This window comes from Quercus suber, unplaced genomic scaffold (assembly GCF_002906115.3).
Source record: "Quercus suber isolate HL8 unplaced genomic scaffold, Cork oak 2.0 scaffold_25, whole genome shotgun sequence".
NCBI classification, from domain to species: Eukaryota; Viridiplantae; Streptophyta; class Magnoliopsida; order Fagales; family Fagaceae; genus Quercus; species Quercus suber.
The window spans coordinates 1430741-1456319 of NW_027069490.1; the positions used below are offsets into that span (position 1 = coordinate 1430741).

General features: G+C 33.5%; 1 protein-coding gene across 3 annotated transcripts; it reads left to right on the top strand.

Annotated features, from left to right (window-relative positions):
- The first annotated feature begins 10763 nt into the window (after nucleotides 1-10763).
- Nucleotides 10764-23888, top strand: LOC112025662 (WD40 repeat-containing protein HOS15). 3 transcript variants are annotated; one of them, XM_024058337.2, is made up of 14 exons: nucleotides 10764-10922; nucleotides 13998-14143; nucleotides 14247-14607; nucleotides 15438-15532; nucleotides 15622-15668; nucleotides 17606-17756; nucleotides 19160-19223; nucleotides 19367-19525; nucleotides 19658-19779; nucleotides 20743-20817; nucleotides 21153-21206; nucleotides 21307-21380; nucleotides 22989-23063; nucleotides 23516-23888. In XM_024058337.2, the coding sequence occupies exons 1-14, from the start codon at nucleotides 10862-10864 to the stop codon at nucleotides 23733-23735; spliced, it is 1704 nt and encodes a 567-aa protein (XP_023914105.1). In that variant the 5' UTR covers nucleotides 10764-10861; the 3' UTR covers nucleotides 23736-23888. The 3 variants fall into 3 exon arrangements, with proteins under 3 accessions (XP_023914105.1, XP_065623212.1, XP_065623214.1); XM_065767140.1 differs by having other exon boundaries at nucleotides 15444-15532; XM_065767142.1 differs by lacking the exon at nucleotides 10764-10922 and having other exon boundaries at nucleotides 14029-14143; nucleotides 14239-14607.
- Nucleotides 23889-25579: the final 1691 nt, after the last annotated feature.

Consider the following 25579-nt stretch of genomic DNA (forward strand, 5'->3'; position numbering starts at 1 on the left):
AAAAAAAAAAAAAAAAAAAAGAACAATGAAAAGTCAAATATTACATAAGTGTTTAATTATATTATATTTCATTTTAAATTTTGGTTATTTTATAAGAAATGAAAGATAAATGTGACATACCAACGAAGGTTGGCCAGTGGAAGGGGCTCTGGTCGCTTAAGCAAGTGGTCTTTAGTTCGAGCCCTTGTGGATGTAGCAAATCTTCTTGGGAGAGGTCCCCACCTTTGGTTACGATTAATGAAGTATAAAGCGTACCACTCAAAGGATAGAGGATTTTTATTTGTGTAATTAGTGTTTCATTTTATTTAATGAATAAGGATAAGTTGTATTATTGTTAGTATTTTTTTGAGAAAAAAGATAAGTTGTATTAAGAAGAAATTAAGAACTTTATAGTAGAATTTAGTTTAGAAACTCAAAAGTATTTGAGGACATTTTATTTTAAATTCTACTATAATTTAGAGATGTAACAAGCCATGAGCTTTGTAATTCAATTGACATTTCTTAGTATTTTCAATAGACTAGTCCATGATTCAAATATTCTTTCCCAAACTAATGAATTATATCAACAAAGGAAAAAAAAAGTAGGGATATAACAAGTTATTCTAAATGGGGAGCACAACCAAAATTTTGCACACAAGTTTTGACACATCCAAAATTATTGATAAGTGAAAATTTTATTACAACTTCAATAAATTCAATAAGCTGAAAATGAAAAATGAAAAGAATAAAAAAAGAAGAATATAAAAGCAAAGAATTTAAATATTATGTGGGAAAATTAAGGTGGGGCTAGTTCTAGACAAAAGAAAGTAACCTTATCACCATGAATTATGCACAATTGTGATCAAAGCTGAGAGAGGATGTTAGTCATGGTAGGGCATGCACCACAAGGCACAAACTGCCTCCAAAGGCTTAACCTTTGACAGTTTGACATAAGAAATCCCAAGCCTGGTCTCATACCTGCTATTTTCTTCCCAACCTTTTTCCAATCAAAGTATTGAATGCTAATGATTTTGTAACTCAACTGGTACTTCTTGGTGTTTCCAAAAAAAAATATTTATGGTTCAAATCTCCCACGCTATTCCCTAAATATCTATTGAATTATAAATAAAAAAAATTAAAATAATTCAAAGTATTGAATGAAGTTATGCAATTTAATACGGTAGAAATTAAGATAGTATGGTGTAAGATATTCATATTTTCTTCCATTTCAATCCAAGAGTGTGGAAGAGAATAACACCAAAAAAAAAAAAAAAAAAAATTATCTTCCTCTTCCCTCTCCAGTCTATTTTACTTTGAGAGTGAGCTTCTTCTATTGTGACTTGTGAGTGGTATATGAGTCTTTGTGAGTTTGAGTGTGAGAAGTCTTACCAATTTCCAACATGCTAAATTAAAGACAATTTTTGCACAAATTTTTTCATATATTTTGAAGTAATAAGTTTTAATTGATGTAATATTACTTTCACATCACCTTACACTATTAATTCACCACTTTATAAACATCAATTATAACTTATTAGGGAAAAAAAGACGAAAATTTTTGTCACGGGCATGGAGGTGTGTCAGACATGTTTACCGGCTACTAGGGGTGAGCAAAACGTTAACAGAGCTGACCCAACCGACTGGCGCCAATGACACCGTCTCGACACTAGCACCAACCGACTGAGCCAAGGCCGGCGTTCGGAAGGTGAAGCCTGTTTCGATGCCGGTGCGGTGCACTAATCGGATTGAGAAATCCGAAAACCGCTAAGCCGAACCGAATTGATACCAGGTTCTGATTTTATTTTTATTTTAGTAAAACAACGTCGTATGGTATGGGTGTTAAAAAAAAAAAAAAAAAAAAAAAAAAAAAGCAAAATGGTGCGTTTTAGGCTAGGTTTTCAGATTCACAAGGTATAAATTCAATCTTTTCTCTAAAAAATCAGAATCGTTTAAATCTCTCCCTCGCTCTCGCCTCTCGCCTGATGCAGCTCTCGCCGTCGCTCACCAGTCACTACAAAAACACAGTAAGCCTTTCGGGTTGGATAGGTATTTCATATTTGTCTTTGTGTTGGATAGGCATTTGTCTTCGTGTTGGATACTGGATAGGTGTTTGTATTCGTGTTTTCACTTATCAGTTTTGTTTTCCTTTTCATTTGTTTCTTTTTTTTTTTTTTTGGAAAGCATGAATGATTAAGTTGGTTTGATTAAGTTTGGCTGCTTAGGAAAGCATGAATGTCTTCATGTTTGATTAAGGTTGGCTGTTTGATTAAGGTTGTGATTTTTATATAAAACTTTAAATTGAATACTCCAAAATTGTGTACGGTCATAATGAATGGGCCTTGTTATTATGCTGTTGTGAGCTCTTTGCCAAACGCTTGGGCCTGCCTAACTTATATACGGGAGTCTTTTGGCTAAATATTGCCAAAATTAAAATATTTTTGCATTATAGGTACTGTTTGAAGTTTTTTGGCAAAATGAGGAGAGAGGTTGAATTTCGGCAACAGCGTTGCCGAAATTCAAGAAAAATGAGGAGAGAGAATGAGAAAATTGGAGGAGAGAGAAAAACTCGAATTACGGCAATGGTATTGCCGTAATTCCTCTGCCCAATCTGCCCGGGTTTGTGCGTGTGAGGAGTGCAATGTGTGAGTGCCCCAAAAAAAAAATCCCACAATTTCGGCAATACCATTGCCGAAATTGTGGGGAAATTTTTATTTTATTTTATTTTATTTATGGCAATGGTATTTCGGCAATACCATTACCACAATTGTGGGGAATTTTTTTTTTTTTTTAATTTGTGGCAATGGTATTTCAGCAATACCATTGCCACAATTGTGGGGAATTTTTTTTTTTTTAATTTGTGCAATGGTATTTCGGCAATTGAAACAATTTCGGCAATGCGATTGCCACAATTGGAAAAAAAAAACCCACAATTGGAAAAAAAAAAAAAAGAAACAAAAAAAAAAATTTCCCCAATTGTGGCAATACCATTGCCGAAATTGGTTGGTTTTTTTTTTAATTTATTTATTTATTTACTAATTATGGCAATGGTGTTGCGGAATTTCGGCAATAGAAAAAGATAAGTTTTTCTTTTGGCAATGTCATTGTTCCATTTGAAAAGAAAAAAAAAAATCCTAATACCGTTTGGAAAAAAAAAAATTTATTTTTTTTCAATTGTGGCAATTGAAACAATTTCGGCAATGCGATTGCCTTTTTTTTTTTTTTTTTTGGTGTTATTCTCTTCCACACTCTTGGATTGAAATGGAAGAAAATATGAATATCTTACACCATACTATCTTAATTTCTACCGTATTAAATTGCATAACTTCATTCAATACTTTGAATTATTTTAATTTTTTTTATTTATAATTCAATAGATATTTAGGGAATAGCGTGGGAGATTTGAACCATAAATATTTTTTTTTGGAAACACCAAGAAGTACCAGTTGAGTTACAAAATCATTAGCATTCAATACTTTGATTGGAAAAAGGTTGGGAAGAAAATAGCAGGTATGAGACCAGGCTTGGGATTTCTTATGTCAAACTGTCAAAGGTTAAGCCTTTGGAGGCAGTTTGTGCCTTGTGGTGCATGCCCTACCATGACTAACATCCTCTCTCAGCTTTGATCACAATTGTGCATAATTCATGGTGATAAGGTTACTTTCTTTTGTCTAGAACTAGCCCCACCTTAATTTTCCCACATAATATTTAAATTCTTTGCTTTTATATTCTTCTTTTTTTATTCTTTTCATTTTTCATTTTCAGCTTATTGAATTTATTGAAGTTGTAATAAAATTTTCACTTATCAATAATTTTGGATGTGTCAAAACTTGTGTGCAAAATTTTGGTTGTGCTCCCCATTTAGAATAACTTGTTATATCCCTACTTTTTTTTTCCTTTGTTGATATAATTCATTAGTTTGGGAAAGAATATTTGAATCATGGACTAGTCTATTGAAAATACTAAGAAATGTCAATTGAATTACAAAGCTCATGGCTTGTTACATCTCTAAATTATAGTAGAATTTAAAATAAAATGTCCTCAAATACTTTTGAGTTTCTAAACTAAATTCTACTATAAAGTTCTTAATTTCTTCTTAATACAACTTATCTTTTTTCTCAAAAAAATACTAACAATAATACAACTTATCCTTATTCATTAAATAAAATGAAACACTAATTACACAAATAAAAATCCTCTATCCTTTGAGTGGTACGCTTTATACTTCATTAATCGTAACCAAAGGTGGGGACCTCTCCCAAGAAGATTTGCTACATCCACAAGGGCTCGAACTAAAGACCACTTGCTTAAGCGACCAGAGCCCCTTCCACTGGCCAACCTTCGTTGGTATGTCACATTTATCTTTCATTTCTTATAAAATAACCAAAATTTAAAATGAAATATAATATAATTAAACACTTATGTAATATTTGACTTTTCATTGTTCTTTTTTTTTTTTTTTTTTTTTGCTGATTATTTAACATTTTATTGTTCATAAAATCATTTCTACCCATATCTTATGTAATATTTGACTTTTCATTGTTCTTTTTTTTTTTTTTTTTTTTTGCTGATTATTTAACATTTTATTGTTCATAAAATCATTTCTACCCATAAATTTTTATCCCTTTCTCTACTTTATTGGGATGTAAAACAGTAAAAGTAAAACAATATAAAATTTTCCTACATATATTTCTTTTCTTTTTACAAACCAAACAAAGGATATTATTCTCTTTTCCTCTTTATTTCCATACACATGACAAAAGAAAAAAACTTCCCCCTTTTCTTTCCTTCTCTTTTCTTTTCCTTTCTCTTCCCTCAGCTGCAGCCAAACACAGCTTTGGTATTGCATGCGCCATTGCTCACTTCCCAACTGGATAGGAGATAGGGAAAACAAACGTAGAACTGAAGCATGTGACCTATACATCCCTGGGTGCTTTAGCTAATCTAGCTATAATTTGAAATTTTGTTTGAGGCTAGGATAGGGCTAGGGTACATGGAAAATCACTAGGGCCTTTGGGAATCTGTCGAGTTCTGGGACTGGGTGTTAATCCGTACTGGTTTCAACGGTCAAACATATAGTATGAATTTGCTTCTCGATGCAACGGATCAGTTTGCTATTTGCTATGAAGATACACTACGCTATTACTATAGCCTCGTATTAGTTCCAGTGCCCCAGTCCTTCAATCATCCATGTAGCTGCTTGGTGTAGAGGGTTTACTTTACCCTAATAACTGCAAACCTTGCACTATCAATATGTACAAGCCCAAGTTCGAGTGGACTTCATTTTTTTTTTTTCCATAAAAAATAAATAAATTAAGTCCACATGAACTTGGGCTTGTGGGAATGCAGCTGTGGCGAGCGGGCTTGCAGTGATATCATAAAATAATAACACTTGTAGGGTCTGCATGCTAAACTATCCTTTTTAAAATAGCAAAACTAAGACACAATAACTTGGTGTAATATACAGACATACAGTATACTAACTACTAAGTTTCCAATTAGATTCAAACAAATTGTTGCATTTACTGTTAAAACGCAGATCATGTTATCATTTTTAATGACAATTCAATTATGAATTTGAATTTAATTGAAAAACTTATTATTCTACTGCATTTAAAGTTTTTTTTTTTTTTTTGATAATCATAAAGTAATTTATTTGCTAAACTAGTAATATTAATTTGACAACTTTTTTGCAAAATAGTTTTTTTTGTTATCTCATCTCTTGTAGAAACAAGTTCCAGCACTAAGAACAAGTATCATGATTTGACACCCCCGACTAATATCGACCATCGACTGACCAATGGATTGGCTACCCATGACCTATATCAGCAAGATCGACCATCTCGTTGCCAACTAGACACCTCTCACATCCTCTCCCAACGATAGCACCGGTCTAGATTGGCCACATAGTGGCCAAGATTGGACACCTCAAAGCCCACTAGACCACCCAATGGCCAACTCAACTCTACCATGCCCGACCAGAGCCACCCACAATCAACACACACCCACAAAGAGCCACTACATGCCAATGGTAGCCACACCACGCCACGTTTATAGGAGAGAGAGACAATAGTATATGTGAGTTTTGTTAACGCAAATTGATATGATTGCTTCAATTTCAGAAAAGATTATTATCATCCAGGATTTAGCTTGGGTTCCATGCCGATGATGACACATGTTACCAATCGCAACAGTCATAGCACATTAGGCACGTACTAAACTAAACCCAATCTTTGCTCATATGAACATTTCCTGAGCACATCCCCTGTCTACATTTATAACTCTAACAGCAACAAGCGAACAAAAGATGTTCCTGCAGTGACATTCTCTTTTCTTTTCTTTTCAACTCTCAAAAACAAGCCAAAGATAATCAGTGCACAAACTCCGCTACAAAAATAGGGAGTGGGGGCCCAGATTATATTGTGTGCTTGGTTTATTAATTAGTTAACTTTATTTGTTTAAAGCTATTTTCTATCTAAACCTTAAACAACTGTTTGTTTACTGTTTACATCACGTGATAATTAGCTTAAACTAAATATATGGTCATTGACCCTTTCTTCCGTTGACTTGCTTCACCATATATATGTTACTGTTCCCTTATCTTCATCTCAAACTCAAACTCAAACTCAAAGGCTTTTTTTTTCTCTCTCAAATAAATAAATAAAAATAAAAACCTTCAAAAGCTCAAAGCATCACAGAAAGTGAGAACAAAGATAGAATTTATCATGCATATTCTACCGCAATGAAACATAGACATCATATATCACGCCCTAAAATAAGGTGTCATAAAAGTAAAACCAATGAAATTGAGGAACAAATAATGAAGCACTTAGCAGAAGAAAAAAGAACAGAGAAAAAGTAGAAAATTGAGAAAGGGATAAGATCGAAAAGGGGCATCCTAGAAATTTGAAGACAGTGTTGTGGAAAATGACCAGCTACCAAAAGACATTCACAAAAGGCCAAGCTTCTTCATCACTTAATAAATATTCCAAATTACATATACAGAAACTCAATAGGGTATAGAAAAATACAAAATATGGATATAAAAAGACCTAAAGAACCAACAAAAGTTACGTTGAAAGCTATGCTATTCACGAGGTGAAAGAAAGCGCAACACCCCCACACCCCTCAATCATCATTGACAAAATGCACAGACCAACGTGACCACCATGACAAGCACATCCACATGATGGTTCTCTCAACAAAGTCCCCTTTTCACACTTTCCAACTCTTGAGCAATAATAGTAACAAAACTAAATAAATTAATCTAGCTAGCTAGCCTCACCGGTTGTGGAGAGGATCTGAAGCGTTGGGAACTTTCCTCTTGTTTGAGAAGAACACATCAATTGAATGCCTCAAACGTTGATGCTTCTGCCTTTGATGCATATTTGCTGAATGGTTTTTTATGCCAACATTAACCATTGCTGCTTCCATCTCTCCACAAACTAACAATGAGAGAAAAGCCAGGACAATTAGCTTCCGCAACAACCCCACCTGCAAAGACTTCCGAGACTGCATGTTTCTTCTTCTTTTTCTTCAAAGTGAGAGTGTGAGACACAAAGTGATAGGTCCAGCTTGAAAAAAGAAGGAAGACAAAAAGAGAGAGGGGGTTGGGTTTAGATAGAAATCGTACCAAAGGGAAACCGGGAAAGCTATATCGCTTTGTTTGGCAGTGTAAGAGGAAAAAGGTGATGTGGTGGTGTCATTGAGTATACCCTGCAAACAGGGGACACGTCTCACGAGGGAACCCTTATATATTGCTTTGCTTTGCTTAGTTTATTTATTCTTTGTGTCTAACGAAAACTTTTCTTCCTTATTTTGCTTTTATTCTAGCTTTCAGTCCCCTTAATAATGGTCACTCTAAGTCCAATTTTTATGGCACATAGTATGCAGATCTTGGCTCTTGTGCTTTTATTTTGTCCTTGTAGTGATTGTCGGCTTTGGAAAGTAGTCAATTTAACTCTTTATTGCTACTATCATGTAGCCCAGAAAAATCCACCAGCTTATACCTGAAAAAGAGTGAGATCCTTTTCTTTTTATGAACAAAAAGAGTGAAATCCTATTCTTTCAATGACTTTTCTTTTTCATACTCATGCAAAAGCTTACACTTAGCAAGAATATAGTAATTTTTTTTTTTAATGATGGGTATGTAAACTACAACAATGTTTGCTAGAAATACACGTTTTGAGCGGTCAAATCATGCTTGAAACTAACCAACCAACGGTCCTTCCCGATAACTTTATTAGCTAAATGGCATCAATAAAACAAGTCTGGACTCTCCAACCCAAAAACTGAGAAAAGGGGCAGCTCATAGTTCCATGTGTTCAATCGGCTCACGAGTCACGACATTGAAAATGGAAAAAGGGTTCTGATTCATCAAAAAGGAAAAAGAAAGCTGAGAGAAATTTAAATAAAGCATGATATCATTCTTGTGAACAAATTCGAGGTTTGCTAAATATGTCTATATCTTGTATTTACTTTTGTTCTTTCTTTCTTGCTACTAATAATGATCTGGTATTATTCAGGAGACAACAAATGTTGGAAGTGATAAATATTTTTATTATTGCCATTTTTTTAATTCGTCATGGACCTCTCGTGGTGCTAATTTCGATTGCATGCGTCTTCTCCTTCACGCTCATAAAGTTTCTATCAAAAGAAGTTGATAATCACAATGGCAAGCCTAAATTATGGGGTTAATTGCATAGATTACTTTAGGTGCTTGCACTGTGTACTCCAAATTGTAAAAACTTGCTGTCAATATCCTAATTGAGACAAATTTAGCATTACAACCTACCACTCAAAGAATCTAGTTAACTTTTAATAATTACTAGTTATAAATACATGTGATATGTGGAAAAATATAATATAATGTAAAATTTGTAAATTAAATAGTGGATATATTATTTAAAAGTATTTTATATAATATAATATAATATAAATATAATGCCTATATTATTGAAACTTGAATTTTAATTTAATATTTATTACTTTTTTAAGTCACATATCTCTAATTTCTAATATCTATTTTGTAAGTATTTTTAGCCCAAAACTTAAAAGTTTTGCTCAAATAGAATACTCAAAAATTAATAAGAAAAAAAAAAATTTAAGCCCAAAACTGGAAAAGGTAACCTACAAAAAAATTGGACTAAATAGACCAAGACTATATTGGACCAAGTAGACTGCTCGCCCAAAAGCAAACCAAATTTGACAAAACACGTGGCGTGGGTACTACTGGGCCTACCTGGCCTGCTAAATATTTCACTGAATCCAAGGCAAAAGCCCTTAGGCCATCCCAAACCTGATTTCCTTTTTTTGTTTGGGGCTCCTAGGTATGTGCTTAAAAAATGGGCCTTCTTAATTCTGCTTGATCTGTGTTGTTATTCTGGACCTGTATTTGGGTTGTCGTTTCTTCAACCAAAAAAATAAAGTCTGTAACGGGCCAAGCCAGCCCAACCAATGCTCACACTTTTTCACAACAACAAATGCAATTTCCGCCCAGACAAAACAAAAAAACCACACCCATCGGTACTGTACTGTGCTCAAAAAGATGTAGTTTAAATTTTTATTTTTTATTTTATAAGTTTCATGTAGTTAAACGTACGATGTATTTCGCATTCAATAACAATAGGATATATATATATATATATATAAAAAGAGAAAAAAGAATTTTTGAGCCCAAAACTGAAAAAAAAAAAAAAAAAACAAAACAAAACAAACAAACAAAAAAACAAAATTTTTTTTAAAAAAAGTCAATTTAAGTGTCTGTTTGGCTACAAATTAAAAAGCCAACTTATTTTACTATTCAACTTATTTTTAATACTATTCATAGGTTTCATTGTACTATTTCAACTAATTTGTATCTTTATCTACAGTACTTTCAGCAAAAAGTTTTCAGTAGCGGATCTCAAACAAACCCTAAGACTCAATTAGTCCAAAATGGACCGAAATAAACATAATGAACCCAAGTAGACCAAACTGGACCAATTAAACCAAAGTGGACTAGAATGACCTAATGAACCAAATGGACAAATAAACCGAAGTGTACTGAAATACTTCACTATATTAACACGGGCTAACAAAAGTGTAACAACAATAAATATTATATGTAGATATAAATGTGCTACAAAAGTAACCTTTAAAAGACGAAATAACCAACCCTCTCATAGTATGAAATTTGTTGACCCATTCCAAACATAAAAATAAAAAATAAATAAAAAATAAAAATAAAAATAAAAAAACCAGAATTTATAGCTGAGTGAGAGGCCATCACAAAGGGGAGATTATTAGACACTGGCACAAAAAATAAATAAAACCAAATTATTACAAAAAAGTAACTTCTCTAAAATGATTTTTTAAGTTTATATCCTATTATTTAATTGGATAGCCCACCACTCTCTGCTTTTGCAACACTTTCTAAAATAAAATAAAATTCCCTCAAGACGCAGTACAGGAATATGTTCATTTGCCCAAAACATTTGTTCTTATTTCTTCAAATTTCAGCCCAATACGGACCAAATTTGACAAGACAGGCGGGGCAGAAATGGGCCTTCCTGGCCTGCTAAATATCTGACTACATCCTAGGCAAAAGCCCTTAGGCCAGCACAAATCTTTCTTTTTTGGGCTCCCCATGTGCTTAGCAAATGGGCCTTCTTAATTCTGCTTGATCCTTATTTGGGCTCTTTTTTACAAATCCCAACTCTTTACTCTCTCTTACACCTAGGCCCAATTCCAAAGCCCAACGTCTCTTTCTTTCTTTTCTCTCTATTCTTTTGCCTTATCTCAGGTTCTCAGAGTTTCTTTTCTTATTATTTTCGTTTTTCCGTTAAACTTAGAAAGTAACTAACCTCAAAGCTCACTTCCCAGCTCTTCTCTTCGCTTCACCACCATGATCTCCATCACTTCCACCGAGTTAAACTACCTCGTTTTTCGTTACCTCCACGAATCAGGTTTTTTTAACCTAACATCTCTCTCTTCTTTTTTTTTTTTTTTTTTTTTTTTTTTTTTAATTACACAAGATCTCTTTTTTACTACGATGTTTTGTTTTTTTGTTTACTTTTTGAAAACTAGGGCATATGACATATCCAATTATTATGGTATGTAATTTTTGTTTGATTTTGTACTATGTTTTGTGGTAAATAGAAACATTGATTAGTAAATACACCTACCTAGGTTGCGTTTGGTAATCCTTAATCCAAATTCATAGATTTTAAATCTATGGATTTTGAATTTCCTTGTTTGGATAATACATTTATTCAAGTATTTGAAACTCAAAATGTACAACAACAAACCACAGTAGCAGAGAATGTTATGAGATTCTACAACTTTGTAATCTGAAAAATAAGAAAAAACAACAACAACAACAAAGGCCCCATCTTATATTATCTTTCATGATACCATGATAAATTACCGGTTGTCCCAAAAGCTTTCAGCTATTAGAAAATGGTAAGTTTAATTACTTGCCACCGATCTAACAATCTTGAAGTGCTTTTTAATGGGGTTTGATGTTTAGGGGTTTTGGTAATGAAAAGATTGGGTTTTGAATATGTTTGATGGTTGTTGGTAATAAAACAGTGAAAAGAACGAGAAATGAAGAAAGAAAATTACTAGGCAATCACGTTTAGCTTTCTATGAGTAATCACACTCTCAAAGCTTTAAAAGAAGCTGCTAAATTTATTAATTAATCTCGCTATGAACGTTGTTGACTACATTAAAGCCCTTATATAGGCTATAGTAGTATAGTGAAATCATTTCCTAGAAGCATTAAAGAAATTATTCCTAAAAAGACTAGGATTACTAATAAGAAAGAAAAAGTACTTAACTCATAAACCAAATAGGGAAGGACTCAAAGAACAAATAAACTTATGGGCCTTTGGTATAGCCAATGACAGCCCATTCCAGAAAATTTAGGGTAAATTGCCCTTATTCTTATAAAACTTAATTAAAACTGAACCAGAACCTTTCTAACCTAAAAAACTTAATAATAAGACTCAATAAAAGCTAAAGTAACATATGAAAGCTGCCAAGAAGGTCATACATCAAAGTTAGACCAGAATTCTTGAATCTCTTTTGTATTTAATCTTGTTTTTCCTCGAACTCCTCTATACTATATGCGTCATTAGATCCATAATAGAACATACATTGACAAAATTGATATAAAACAATTCATTGTTTCAATCTTTCAAAACCATATAGCAAATCGCATCTTTTCCATCTTATACTCATAATCAGAACTAGTGTAGTCAAAGGCAAGTCAGGTGCTCACCTAGATGTTAGGGTGAGCTGAGGCACCTTTAAAGCCTTGAGGCAACATGACTTTAGTGAGGCACTTGCCTTTTAGAGCCTAAGCGAGTGCCGGAGCACTTTAAATAGATTGTACAGTTTTTGAGGCAAGAGCCTAAATGAAGTTCCAAAGGAAAGAAAAAGAAAAAGAAAAAAAAAAGTTTTGTAATTTGGCAAAAAAAGGTAGTTCTATACTCTTTCTCCTGCTCCTTTCTCTATCCCACCGCTCTTTCACATAAATTTAGAATTATTTTTTTTAAAATTCAATCATATAATCTTTTAGCTTTGATAGTTGTTCCATTGAAATTTTTTATACAAGATTATTGTAAATTCTCTTCTTAGATTAATTAATTAATAGAACCTCTTGCCAGTTTGGAAAATTCAAACCATGCCTAATAAGTATTAGATACATACAATTTGAGTTCATTTTATGTAGAATAACTGTAATTAGAGTTCAACAGCTTGCTTCACTAGGGCAAGCACCTTTTTGGCACTTCACACTTCAGGCAATACACTAGGACAATGGGCCTTAAGGTTGCCTTTGCCCTTTGACTACACTGATCATAACTCTATATGTGCTGCCAATACAAGACTAAAGCAACAAATATATATTAAAAAAGCCAACATGCACAAACCCAAATTATCACAGCCAACTTCCAACTAATAAAATCAAAATCCAATTATCAATACTTATGAACTGAATCCCTAAAACCTGACCAAGAGACCCACACTTAAAAACCAACAAACCCTAAAACTTGCATATAAGAAACACTTTCAACAATGAAAACCCAAAATCCCAATTTTGAAACTAATATTGACACACGCTCACACACACCCAAAAAAAAAAAGGGCAATCATCACCTGTAGTGTAGATGTGTGAATTCAAGTAGCCAAAGCACTAACACATAAAATCATTGACGAAAATGAAGACGCTTTTGGACCTAGAATTTGACCAATGTCATTTGTAGAGCTCATAGTAGAAACCTTCATGGACCTTGATGGTCTTCAATTGGTCACCATCTTGGACTGCAATTAGGTGGTATAGCTGACAAGAGTGACCTCCTCATCTTCTTTGAGTAGATATGTTGGAGTGACTATGGGCCCATTTGGTACATATATTTAAATACATGTTTTCAGTTTTTAAATAACATTACATGTATTTTTACACATTTTTTCACCCACACGTATTTTCAAAAACACTAAAAACTGTTGTTTAAACACATATACCAAATGGGCCCTATGGTTTCGGCCAGTGACAGAGAGAGGGAGAGGGAGACCTTTATTCAAAAGGAGAGAGCTGATTGTGAAGCCATCAAAGCACTATGAAGATTTGTAATCAACACTTTGACACGACTTGAAATTGAGTTAACTGATTTTGGGTTTTATATTAGTGATGGATTTGGCCCAAATATAAATGAATAGCCAATTTAAAATATTCAAACATTCTACAACTTTTGTCAAAAAAATATATATATATTCAAACAACAGATTTGGGTTTAAATTGGTGCTTGAGGTCTCTCTACAAATCATTGCTTGCCCAATCATCTTCCTTTGTGATCGCTAAATTGATATCATATAAATTGGCAAATTCTCATCCTTGATGAGATGCCATGAGGCAGAAAATAAATTTACTGCTGAACATACGTTTAGAAACTTTTCCATTTAAATAAAATATATACCATATATGATGCTTTCTTACATTCTTTTAGTTGTTTCATTAATTTCTGTATAATCTCCTCCAGGTTTTACACATTCAGCTTTTGCTTTTGGATATGAGGCAGGGATCAATAAAAGCACATTTGATGGTAACTTAGTTCCACCAGGTGCCCTTGTTACATTTGTCCAAAAAGGAATTCAATATCTTGAGCTGGATGCAAATTTGAGTAGTGTAAGCATGATTATTTATATTGTCTTCATTTCATATCCCTTTTAACTTGTAATATGTACACTCCAGAACTTTCTGCTGATTTAAGTCTCTGTTAGGTCTCCAGACAGATGCTGATATGGATGATGATTTCTCATTTCTACAACCTTTAGATCTTATTACAAAGGATCCATATGAGCTACAGAAAATTATAAAAGCTAAAAAGGAAAATCTACAAAAGGATAGGCTTGAAGAAAACGGGAAACATAATGAGTCCAATCACGAAATTGAACGAGAAAATGTGCAAGAAAGAGAGAAGGAGAAAAAAGGGAGAGAAAAAGAACAAGAACAGGATAAAGAGAAGATAGAGAAGGATAGGGAGCGAGAAAAGGGTAAAGATAAGGAAAAGCCCCATCAGGATCACATCGATAAAGAAAAGTGTGAAGATAAGGTCATAATGGAACATGAAGAAAATGGAATTGCAGGAGGTGATTGACACATTCCATTTCTCTTGCTGATTTATTTATGAAATTGTGTCTTATCCTTATATGGCCATCATTTAAAAAGCATATATGCCATTACAATTACAATAAAAATAACTTGACACGAAGTAAATCAAATCTCTTCTGTTTCTTTTCTTTCTTCTCTTTTCAACCATAAATCAAATTTTCTCTCTTGAACCCTAACCCTTCTCTAAAAAAGTTCTAAACCCAGAATTCATGAAGCCTCCAAAACCTTAACCCACCACAACTACATGTAGACAAATTCCCCAATTTTTCCTACGTCAAGCAGCCCCATATTGGCGATCCTAACCAGCTTTGTCAGAGTTTGACTAGGACTTCAGTGCTGATGAAAGTGGACTTAAGTGTATGCCATGTAGCCCTAACCATTAATTGACAGCCTGCATGTGCTTCAAATATAACTAACCTTTTCTATTTTCTTGCTTTCTTTATTTATTTTTAATTTTGCGTCAGATGAAGATATGCTCTGATGGTTCTACGAGGGGCTTAAATCCATGCAATGTGTCATGCAACAATATCATTGTATGCCATATAGTAGAAGGCATGAACATCATGCAAACATAGGTGGATGATGTTTGGCTTTTGCATACTTATAGCTGTTTTATGGTCTGCAATAGGTCTTGCATCACACCTCATTTTTCATGTGGTGGAATAGCATTACTAGTATGATTCTGAGATCACTGTCTTTCTCCAGCACACTCAAACACGCATGACCATCTTCCGTTCTGTTAAGATGGCTAATTGAATACTGTTTCTCACATGTGAGCATTTAATATGTTTTTGTATATGCTACATAGGGCCAGAACCAATGGACATCTCAACAAGCTCAACATCCTTGCCTTGTGAAATTCCTAGTTCTGATGTAAAAATTCTCGAAGGTCACACCTCTGAGGTTTGGACATATCCCTGTGTCATTCATTAGTTTCCCATTTTTAACTGGCTGCCTTTTATGTTCTGAACTTGTTCCTTAATTGCCAACAGGTTTTTGCTTGTGCATGGAGTCCATCTGGTTCGCTGCTTGCATCTGGGTGAGTCTAATGTCTTTAAAAGAGATGCTTCTGATAAGAAGTATTTCATCAATGTGTCCAGAGTATATCTCAATTTTTGTTCACAGTTGCTTTTCTCATTCTTCTTTCCTGTCTACACTTACAAATATTTCTCCTTTTACTAGTCTTTTTTTTTACACCCTACTTCTTGTATATGCGAGTTTCACATTGGAATAATTTAGGTTTTGTATATGGGCTGCTCAAATTAACCTTTGAAGGAAATTTTCATTAAAATATTTCTTAGCTATTTAAAACCTCAGTTTCCACTTATCTCTAATTATTGGGTAAAGGTTTGTCTGAAGCTTGCGAAGCACAAATGAGCAAATTCTTTAGCAAGCAAGATGCATAAGCTTACTCAGCTGATAGCTAACTATAGTAGTTTTTATGTTTTTTGTTGTATTTCTTTTTCTGATACTAGTTTGACTAAAGTTTTTATATTAGTTCAGTAGGATTCAGTTTCCTTATATCAATTAAAAAGTGGAGCTATATAGTTGGCTGAATTGCACTGCACCATGTGGCTCTTCTTTGTCTTTATTCTTGAGGTCTTCACTTCCAGTTCAAAATTCTTATCTTTTAATCTAAACAATAATTTTTTATTTGCTGAAATGGTAATAATATATTATAAATCTTTTGCACCATAAATTGTGTATGGGTATAAAGGGTGGAGCCAGATACATTGAGTAGGGCAATTGGCCCCACAGAAAGTTTTTTTTTTTTAAAGGTTCTTTGGGGTAAGTTCAAAACTTATGAAAAAGTTTTGGGTATAAATCTGATTGCACCTACTAAATAAAGGTGTCCAGTTAAGATTTTTTTTTTTTTTCCCCTTCATCTCATTAAATGATACTCGTATAATTAATTGAAGAGTTCTCTAACGTTCTTTTTCAAAATTTTCTGAATTAATAAAACTATGTAATCAATTAAATTCTTTGGTTAAGATATGTGCTTCAATTGAGTCAATTACTTGGCTTTTATATACATGGGGGTTGTTTTGTGGTTTAGGATTTACGTCGCATAATTTTTAATAGATTAAAATAATGTGTTTTTGATAGGACAAAGTGGAATTAATTTCTTCAAATATGGATTATGTGGTAATTTTATAGTTAAATTAATTGCTTGGCTGAAAATATTAATTAGATCATAATGTCCTATCTGAGTTAAACTAACTTTGTGACATTTCACTTATCCTAACAAAAAAGAAAAGAAAAGAACTTTTCAACATACTCTATTAGGCTTCCAAATATTTAAACTCATTAGTAAAAATATAAAGCATTGTTTATTTATTTTGAAAATGATATTTGAGAAAAAATTATTGTTTTATTAACTTATTATATTTTTAAAAAAATTCATATCTTTTGAAAATATGTTTATATCCTCCACCCTAAATAATTTTTGGCTTTGCTTCTATTTGTGTTTGCACACACACATTTGTTTGCATGGCAAAGTTTTTAACTCACATCAAAAGCTGCTTGTCAATGCTTTTTGATTAAGTTAATTAACTAAACTGATACAGATGACAAGAATATAAGTTGTGAACTTGTGATATGTCCTAGTAGTGAGATGAGGCTTCCACTTCATTGATATGGTGAAGGATTTGTAATTGGATAGGATCTTACCAAGCTTGTTGTTGTCTCTGGTAATTTTTAATATTTAGAGATGATGCCTTCATTGTCTTTTCTCTGATCTGTTTTAGAAAATATGGAGCTATAACATGCACATGAGCAGCATCTGAATTATGACTATAATGGAACCGTGCTGTTCCACATCATCATTATTATTTATTCAAGTGGTTGGAACAATTATTTTGCCTCTATAAGTATATAAAATAAAAAGTGCCAACAACTTAGGAGCTCTCACTCTCTCTCTCTCTTCACACCTAACCATTATGTGCTCAAATTATTTTATAATTTTCCAATATATAGGTCTGGAGATTCAACTGCCAGAATTTGGACCATTGTGGATGGACCTAGTATCTCTAGTGTGCAGGATGGACCTTTAAATGTTGCAGTGTTGAAGCATTTCAAAGGAAGAACCAATGAGAAAAGCAAGGATGTCACAACACTTGATTGGAATGTGAGTGTCTGTGTTATGATTATGGTTGACGTGCTTCCTTCATGTTATTCAAGTTTACATTCAAGATAAATTTTTAATTGGTAAGTTATATGCATATCTAGAGGATTTTGAATCCATGACTCACCCCCTCCCCCGAATCTATTTTTAAGAAAGAAGTCCCATTTCAGTTAGAGCTTATTGGATATATCCAAGTTAGATAGTATTTTTCAATAGCAATGCAGCCTTAGTACCAAAATTTATGGCACGTTTAGTACACTGTAATGATTATTACATGGGAATAGGAATAAGTATTACAAAGAATACATCAAGTTGGAATGTAATAAGTATTATTATTCATTAGTTTGGTGACCATTTAAGAATAGAATTCTGAATATACATTTACAATTTAGTAGAGTATAAAAAAAATGAGTAATTAAATCATTTTTAAGTCAAATTTCTTAAAATACACTTATTTTAAGGGTGTTCAAAATAGAGCTAATAATTAACAACAAAGAAAATTTATTTCCTTTTCTTTTGAAGATGTGGCAACTAATGACTTTTTAAGAAATTTCTTTAAAAAGTTAGTACATAAGGTAAAGGAATAGATATTCAGTATTTTTGATAAGGAATAATTATTCCTCATTATAAAGAATAGCTATCTATAAGGAATAACTATTCATTGTAATAAAAACATAACCAAACAACCGAATAGTTATGCTATAGGAATATCTATTACATTATAGTATCTATTACAGTCTACCAAACGTACCCTTAGAGTCACTATGGAACCTCACTAGACTCGTAATGTAAAACAACATGGATGCAACACAAAACTAACATGGACTAGTTATGGTCGGCCACATGTAATGTAAGACAACATGCTCCGATACCAAAACCAACACAGGACATAACCAAAAAACGAATGCAACACGAATTTTGAAGAACAAAAAAATTAATAATAACCTAGGAATCAGCACCAAGCCATTAGAAAAAGTTCCAACTGAAATTTTATCCATTGTAAGCTTGTCTCCACAGGAGTTAAGCATTAGAATACTAGAACTAAATCCTAATTATAATTGACTTGAGAAATCTCAATTATTGAATTACAAAAATACCTCTAACTCTAGGAGAATAAATAAAATACTAATAATATGTGGTCGACCTTGACTAATCTGTTGAGGATCCATTGCCGATCTCAAAATTTTGGAATAAAGGCTTGGTTATTATTGTTGTGACCTAATTAACCAATAAAATCTAAAATAAAATTCTTTTGACCAATGAAATTTCAATTGAGTTCTAAGACAGCACTAAACTAAACGAAAATAAAATCATCCTCACGCTTTTCACATCACCATGCCTTTTTAGCTCCAAGACGTGTTCGTCTGTGTGTATTTATTCTCACTAGTGCCCTTTCCATCATATAGGGAGATGGGACATTACTTGCAACAGGTTCTTATGATGGTCAAGCAAGAATATGGAGTAAAGATGGTGAGTTGGTTCAGTTTGAAATATTGTTACATGTTTTCTTTGAACTCTGTCAGTGCTTAAATCAAGCCAGAAAAATACATGGGTACTTTCTTATTTTGCAATATCATCAGCTTTTGTATTAACAAATTATGGGTCCTTGCTAGGGGAGTTGAGGAGTACATTAAACAAACATAAAGGTCCAATATTTTCATTGAAATGGAACAAGAAGGGTGATTTCCTTCTTAGTGGCAGTGTGGATAAAAGTGCAATTGTGTGGGACATAAAGACTGGGGAATGGAGACAACAATTTGAATTTCATTCAGGTACCACTTTACCCTTTTGTTTTGATAATTTCTGATGGCATATGGAATATCAATGTAGGATGTTCTTCTCTTCTTTCTTTTTGTTTTTTGGCTGGTTCTTAAAATGATAATGAAGCTAAATTATTTTTTCAGCTCCAACTCTTGATGTTGATTGGCGAAACAACGTTTCGTTTGCAACATGCTCAACTGATAGTATGATACATGTTTGCAAGGTTGGAGAGAATCGACCAATGAAAACTTTCTCGGGGCATCAGGTTTTTCCTAGTCATCTGTCAACTCGTGATAAATTGTCAAAGTTCTTGTGTCTGTTTGTTTAGTTACCATATTAATTCTTAAACTAAACTCACGATAAACTATTTAGCATTTATATTTGTGCATTCATCCAACATATCTGTTACTTAAGGAAAATTAATGAGCAATGCTCGATCAAATTTGTGCTCGTATGGTATCTCTCTGTCACTAGTTTGATGAGCAGGAAATCAATTTGTGAGCACTGTTTAACTGTCAGCAGCATGTGCTCATATGAGCTTGTCACTAGTTTTTAAAATTGCTCAGGAGATGACAGAATTAGAAACTTATTTGGTTCTGAACTCCTAGTATTGTGACCACCTAAATTTCAGGCTATGTTCATTTTAGGAATTAGTATATAAGAATGCTTCTCTATTGTTCCATTTTATAATAGGTTCTTGATAGGTTATCTATTGCTACATCTGGATACCATCAATCAGTAAAAATACTATCAAATTGCATAGGTGATGATCACCAATTAGGTGCCTCAGGTTGGATGCCATGGTGGAAGTTGGGAAAAAGCTCTGACCTCCATTTCTTACCTTCTTTGATATCTTCTCCTTCCTTGTTACTACCATTTGGATGCCAATGGCAATTGGCTCTGGTGTTGAAGGTGTGGGGTAGGGCAGTTGCTGAGTTTGAAGCCTGCCTAGCTAAAATATGAATAAAGAAAACTTTGCAAGGTGTCTTCTTTTCTGGATTATATTATCATTTTGTTCAGGGTTTTTGTCTCACGACTACCTTCTAATCAACTTCCTGCTCTTGTAAGTATAATCCCTAGAAAATGTTTAAAGAAAAATAGACTCAGTGATAGTGGCTATAAAAAATAATAAAAATAAAATAAAATAAAAAGCTTAGTGACAGTGAAACTGTTAAGAAATTGAACACAATGATTTTAAATCAACTGTTTTGTTGTTTATCCATTTCAGGGTGAAGTTAATGCTATCAAATGGGATCCAACTGGTATGCTGTTGGCTTCGTGCTCTGATGATTACACTGCAAAGGTGATCCCTATGATTATTAACCATGTCCTTTAGGTGTTACATATAGGCCTTTACACCTGTTAGGATTCTTCTTTGCATTTCATGCCTTGCAACAGAGAGGAGGTATTGTTTGCTCATGTCATAACCTTTATTAAATGTTTTCACTCATATCATAGCCCTCCATTCCATGTATTCCCCAACTCTTCTTAAAATTTCAATTTAGTTTTGGCCCGGCATACTTTTATACTCTTCCAGTGCCCTTTATAGTATTGAAAAATTCTGTTTAATGGGGTTTCTTAAATTGTCTTTTAATCTTTTTCTGGACTATATTGACAACTACTACAAGCTTTTGACAGATATGGAGTATGAAGCAGGACAAGTATCTGCACGATTTGAAGGAACATGTTAAGGTACAGATTTTCCGCCATTTTATTTCCCTTTCTTCCTTTACACTCTTTTCTGACATTTGGATCCTAGACTTTTGTTTGTGATGAATTGATTTTTTTGTAGGAGATATATACTATCCGATGGAGTCCCACTGGACAGGGTACAAACAATCCAAATCAGCAGTTATTGCTGGCAAGGTACATGTGCTCTTATCTCACATCTAAGTAAGGCAATGTGTTGGATTTAAGTAGGTACTTGTCCTATCTATTCGTTCAAACAGGACCTAAGTTACATAAATTTGGGGCAGTATGCATCCCTGTTGGCCCACCATCCCATCCCATTAATTACTAAAATGCATGTACTCTTTAAGATGTATAATGAAATCTCCCCCCCCCCCCCCCCCCCCCAAAAAAAAAAAATCCGTCCAGTCTTCTCAAACCAAAGAAACCTCTCTCACACCAGAGAAAATAATAAATACATGTCATTACTAAGCATCGCAAGAATATTATTGCCTTATTTTCCTCCCATTGTGTCGCTTTTTGTAGCATTTAGTTTCCTATTTCTTTTTTGCAAATGGTCAAGCAAAATTAGCAAATAAAAGCAGGCTGACACAAGAATAATAGACACATGAATGTAACCATATTTTTTTTTTTTCAAGTGCGCTAGGCCTATAGATATAGGCCATCTTGAACTGACTATAACATCCAGTTAAAGAATGTAGGCCCTTGCATTGTTCTGGCCCTCCTTGATCTGCCATGGTGGTGGATCTTTGATATTGTCACCAGGCAGGGTGATGTTGGACAAGTTATCTCTTCAATCAGACAGTTACTGGCTGACTGACGCCGTACCAAAGTGTCCCAATGTCCATAGTCATTCTTAGGTTGATTGTTGGCCCGGTTGTGAGTTTTTGTTATTTTTGTTCCTGGAAAGTAATTTGTCTATGGACTTCATAGCTCAATAAACCATTAAACACGTGTCACTTTAAAGCCAGGAATTTGGGTTAAGGCTGCCTACCAATCACCTCTTGTAGACCCCACAAATGTGGGAGTTTTGTGCACTTCTATGCCTATCTAGCAGGTGAGTAGTAGAGAATAGAGATCATAGTGTATGAAGTGGAAAAATACACTACATGCAAAATATAATATCAGATCACAATTAAATTATGATGTGAACTAGTACTCAGCTATTGATGTCATATCTTTATAGGTTTCTACATCTTTATTGTGTTTCTGAATTTTGCTTAAAAGATTCATACATATCGTATGCTTCCTGAATTTATCTTGGATTTGATATATAGAACTTTCCCTTCCCTTTTTAATGAGCATTAGGTGTTCAAAGTTCAAAAACCATTTTCTCTTCCACCCTAATTAAGCCAGTTATTGCCTCATCAGAAAAGGGTCATGTTAAGAGGCATATTATCTCTAAAATTGCATTATAGTTATAGTTTTATACTATGTGTAAGCCGTGTCACGTTCCAATGCTAAGAAGATACTTCTTGCTTTTCTTGTCTGAAGATCATTTGGCAAATACACTATATGGATATTCCCTTTAGAATAGATTGCATTTTATAGTTACCCCAGTTTCTTTTTGTTGAGTTCTTTGAGAATACTCTCATGTTCCAACCTTGGGTTTGTATAGATAAATGATATTGTTACTTTTAAACAATATTCTTTCGTTGTTTATGCAATGAAAGAGCCTCCTAACCACTCATGTTATGAGTGCAGGCTCTGTGCCTGGGGGGCAACAAGTAATTTTCTCTACATCTTCTTTTTATACCTGTAACCTCTTTTCTCCTTATTGATCAGCGCTTCCTTTGACTCAACAATAAAGCTTTGGGATGTGGAACTAGGAAGACTTATTTCCAGCTTCAATGGTCACAGGTATCAAGCTTAAATCTGTAGTATATCACATAACATCGCATTTCATGCATTAGTCAAGTACTTCAAGCAGCAAGATCACATCACATCATTTTAGAAGAAATTCTGTAGGAACCTCATGAAGTCCCCATTAATTAGATAGAACTAGAGATATGATGCAGCTTCTATCACTTAAAACATGGACTGCAGCATCAAATGCTATCGCTATCCATTTCATTATTGGCCCAGATGCACATGCATGTATTGTGGTGCTTTTTCATCTTTCAGCATAGCATGGATGGTTATGGTTATCCGAATTCCTTTCTTTTCTCCTTTGAAATCTGAATTCTTCCAATAGAGCATTTGAAGAGTATACCAAGAGGAGCTTTTGATTTCCTCAGTTTCTAGAAATTGACAATATAATGGCAGTAGTTTTATTCAAATTTGTATTGAAAAATGGTTTTCTGTTGCAACAGGGATCCTGTGTACTCTGTTGCATTCAGCCCTAATGGTGAGTATTTGGCCAGTGGATCTATGGATAAATGCCTGCACATATGGTCTGTGAAGGAAGGAAAGATTGTGAAAACATTAACTGGAAATGGTGGGATTTTTGAAGTTTGTTGGAACAAAGAAGGTGATAAGGTTGCTGCTTGTTTTGCTAACAACATAGTTTGTGTTTTGGATTTCCGAATGTAAAACTGGCATATTTCTTCTTAATTTTTTAGGCTAAATTAGTCTTCCCATCCATCTATAAACACTGTGATAGATGACCTTAAAATGGAGGAAATTTTCTTTTTTTATTCTGTACAGGGTCATTTGTGATATATACAATGGATCACATTTGTTCCAGATTTCTGATGTAGATGGAGGCTTTAGGTCACATAGTATGTTGTGAATTGCAGAAGCAGGGGTATATTATCCACTCTAAACGTTAGATCTTAACAGAATGCTCGTGTAATTTACTAGTAATTTGGAGAGAAAAAAAGGCAGAACCATAAACCACTAGTATTCCTGCTATTTACAAAACAGTATATTACTTCATTATATACATTGCAAAGCTGAAATCATAGCAAAAGAGTTTACCCTCTTCATGGGGAGAATATGATAGCGGACCTTGTATTGGTGACAATGCCAAGGGCTCTTGGACCAAATAGTTGACTTGTGTCTAAGATTTTTAGGGGGTGTTTGCTACATGCACTTAAAAACATGTGTTTTGTTATTTGAAAACATGCATGAAAATACGTGTGAATGAAAAAGTATATAGAAATACATGTAATGTTGTTTAAAAACTGAAAATTGTTGTTTAAAATGGTATACCAAACACCCCCTACTTTCAGTTCCTAGAAGCTAGGGTGTCTCTTCTTTACTCTCTTTGGAATTTGGAGATCAGATCATAGCTTGCCACTTGATTGTGTTTTTGTTATCATCACTTCTTCTCTAGATATCTCATGCCCCATTTTTCCTTTGCTTAAGAGCTTGATCTACCAGAAACAACCTATTGCAACAATGAAAGGAGTTGAAGGCAATGATTTTGTATCATACTTGATGGATCCATTATTCCAATCACTAGTCGCAATTCCACACAATGCACTAGAATGCTATGTTCATGTGGTTAACATACATATTTTATTTGTATTTTTTAGCCCAAAACTAAAGAGTTTGACCTAAATAGAATAAAATTTCATACTTTCCAACCCAAATATTAAGAAAAAAAATGAAGACTTACTCTTATTACAAATTCTTTTCTATTTCTATAGATTTGGAAAAACAATTTTGTGAATTTTTAGCCCAAAATTAAAGAGCAACCTACAAAAAGAATCAAAATAAGGCTCCCAAAATGGACTTAATGGGCCCAAGTGGAACAAATGAACCAAAGTGAACTAAATTGGATCGCATGGACCAAAAGTATACTGAAGTGGACTAAATAGAACAAATGAACCAAAGTGGACCGAATGGACCAAAATAGACCAAATGGATCAAAGTAGACCATAATGGCATAAAATACTATACTAATGTAACTTAACAAAAAATGTAGTAATAATAAAAGTTATACTTTGACTTTTAGATATTACTAGTTGCATTGGAATAAATAATTATTTTTTATTGTAATATAATGTATAATTTTTTTCTATAAATTTTTTTGAAGATAATTTGTTCTCCCTGAAAAATAAACAATTTCTATTCAATCCAATTAGGTCTATTTTGGTCCAATTGGTCTATTTTGGTCCCCCTTCAATCTATTTTAGACTAATTAGACCTTAAATTGATTCTTTTTATAGGTTTTCTTTTCAAGTTTAGCTCAAAAATTCTTTTCGTTTTTTCCCTTCATTTTTGGGTTGAAAAGTATGAAATTTTATTATATTTGGGCTAAACTCCATGGTTTTAAAAATCAAACTGGACTAGCCGATTCAATCAGGAACTGAACCAAAATCCTGTCCGATTATTAGTTAAAACAGGAAATGAAAGAAAAATTAGACAAACAGTACAAACTGCCGGTTCAATCAGCATAACCGAAAACCGGTGTAGTTAAACTAGTTTTA

What these genes read in the sequence shown, in the direction of transcription:
- LOC112025662 (XM_024058337.2), top strand. Translation starts at nt 10,862, where the DNA reads ATGATCTCCATCACTTCCACCGAGTTAAACTACCTCGTTTTTCGTTAC. An exon ending in TCGTTACCTCCACGAATCAG is followed by an intron (nt 10,923 to 13,997) that starts GTTTTTTTAACC and finishes AATCTCCTCCAG; the next exon opens with GTTTTACACATTCAGCTTTT. An exon ending in TCCAGCTTCAATGGTCACAG is followed by an intron (nt 23,064 to 23,515) that starts GTATCAAGCTTA and finishes CTGTTGCAACAG; the next exon opens with GGATCCTGTGTACTCTGTTG.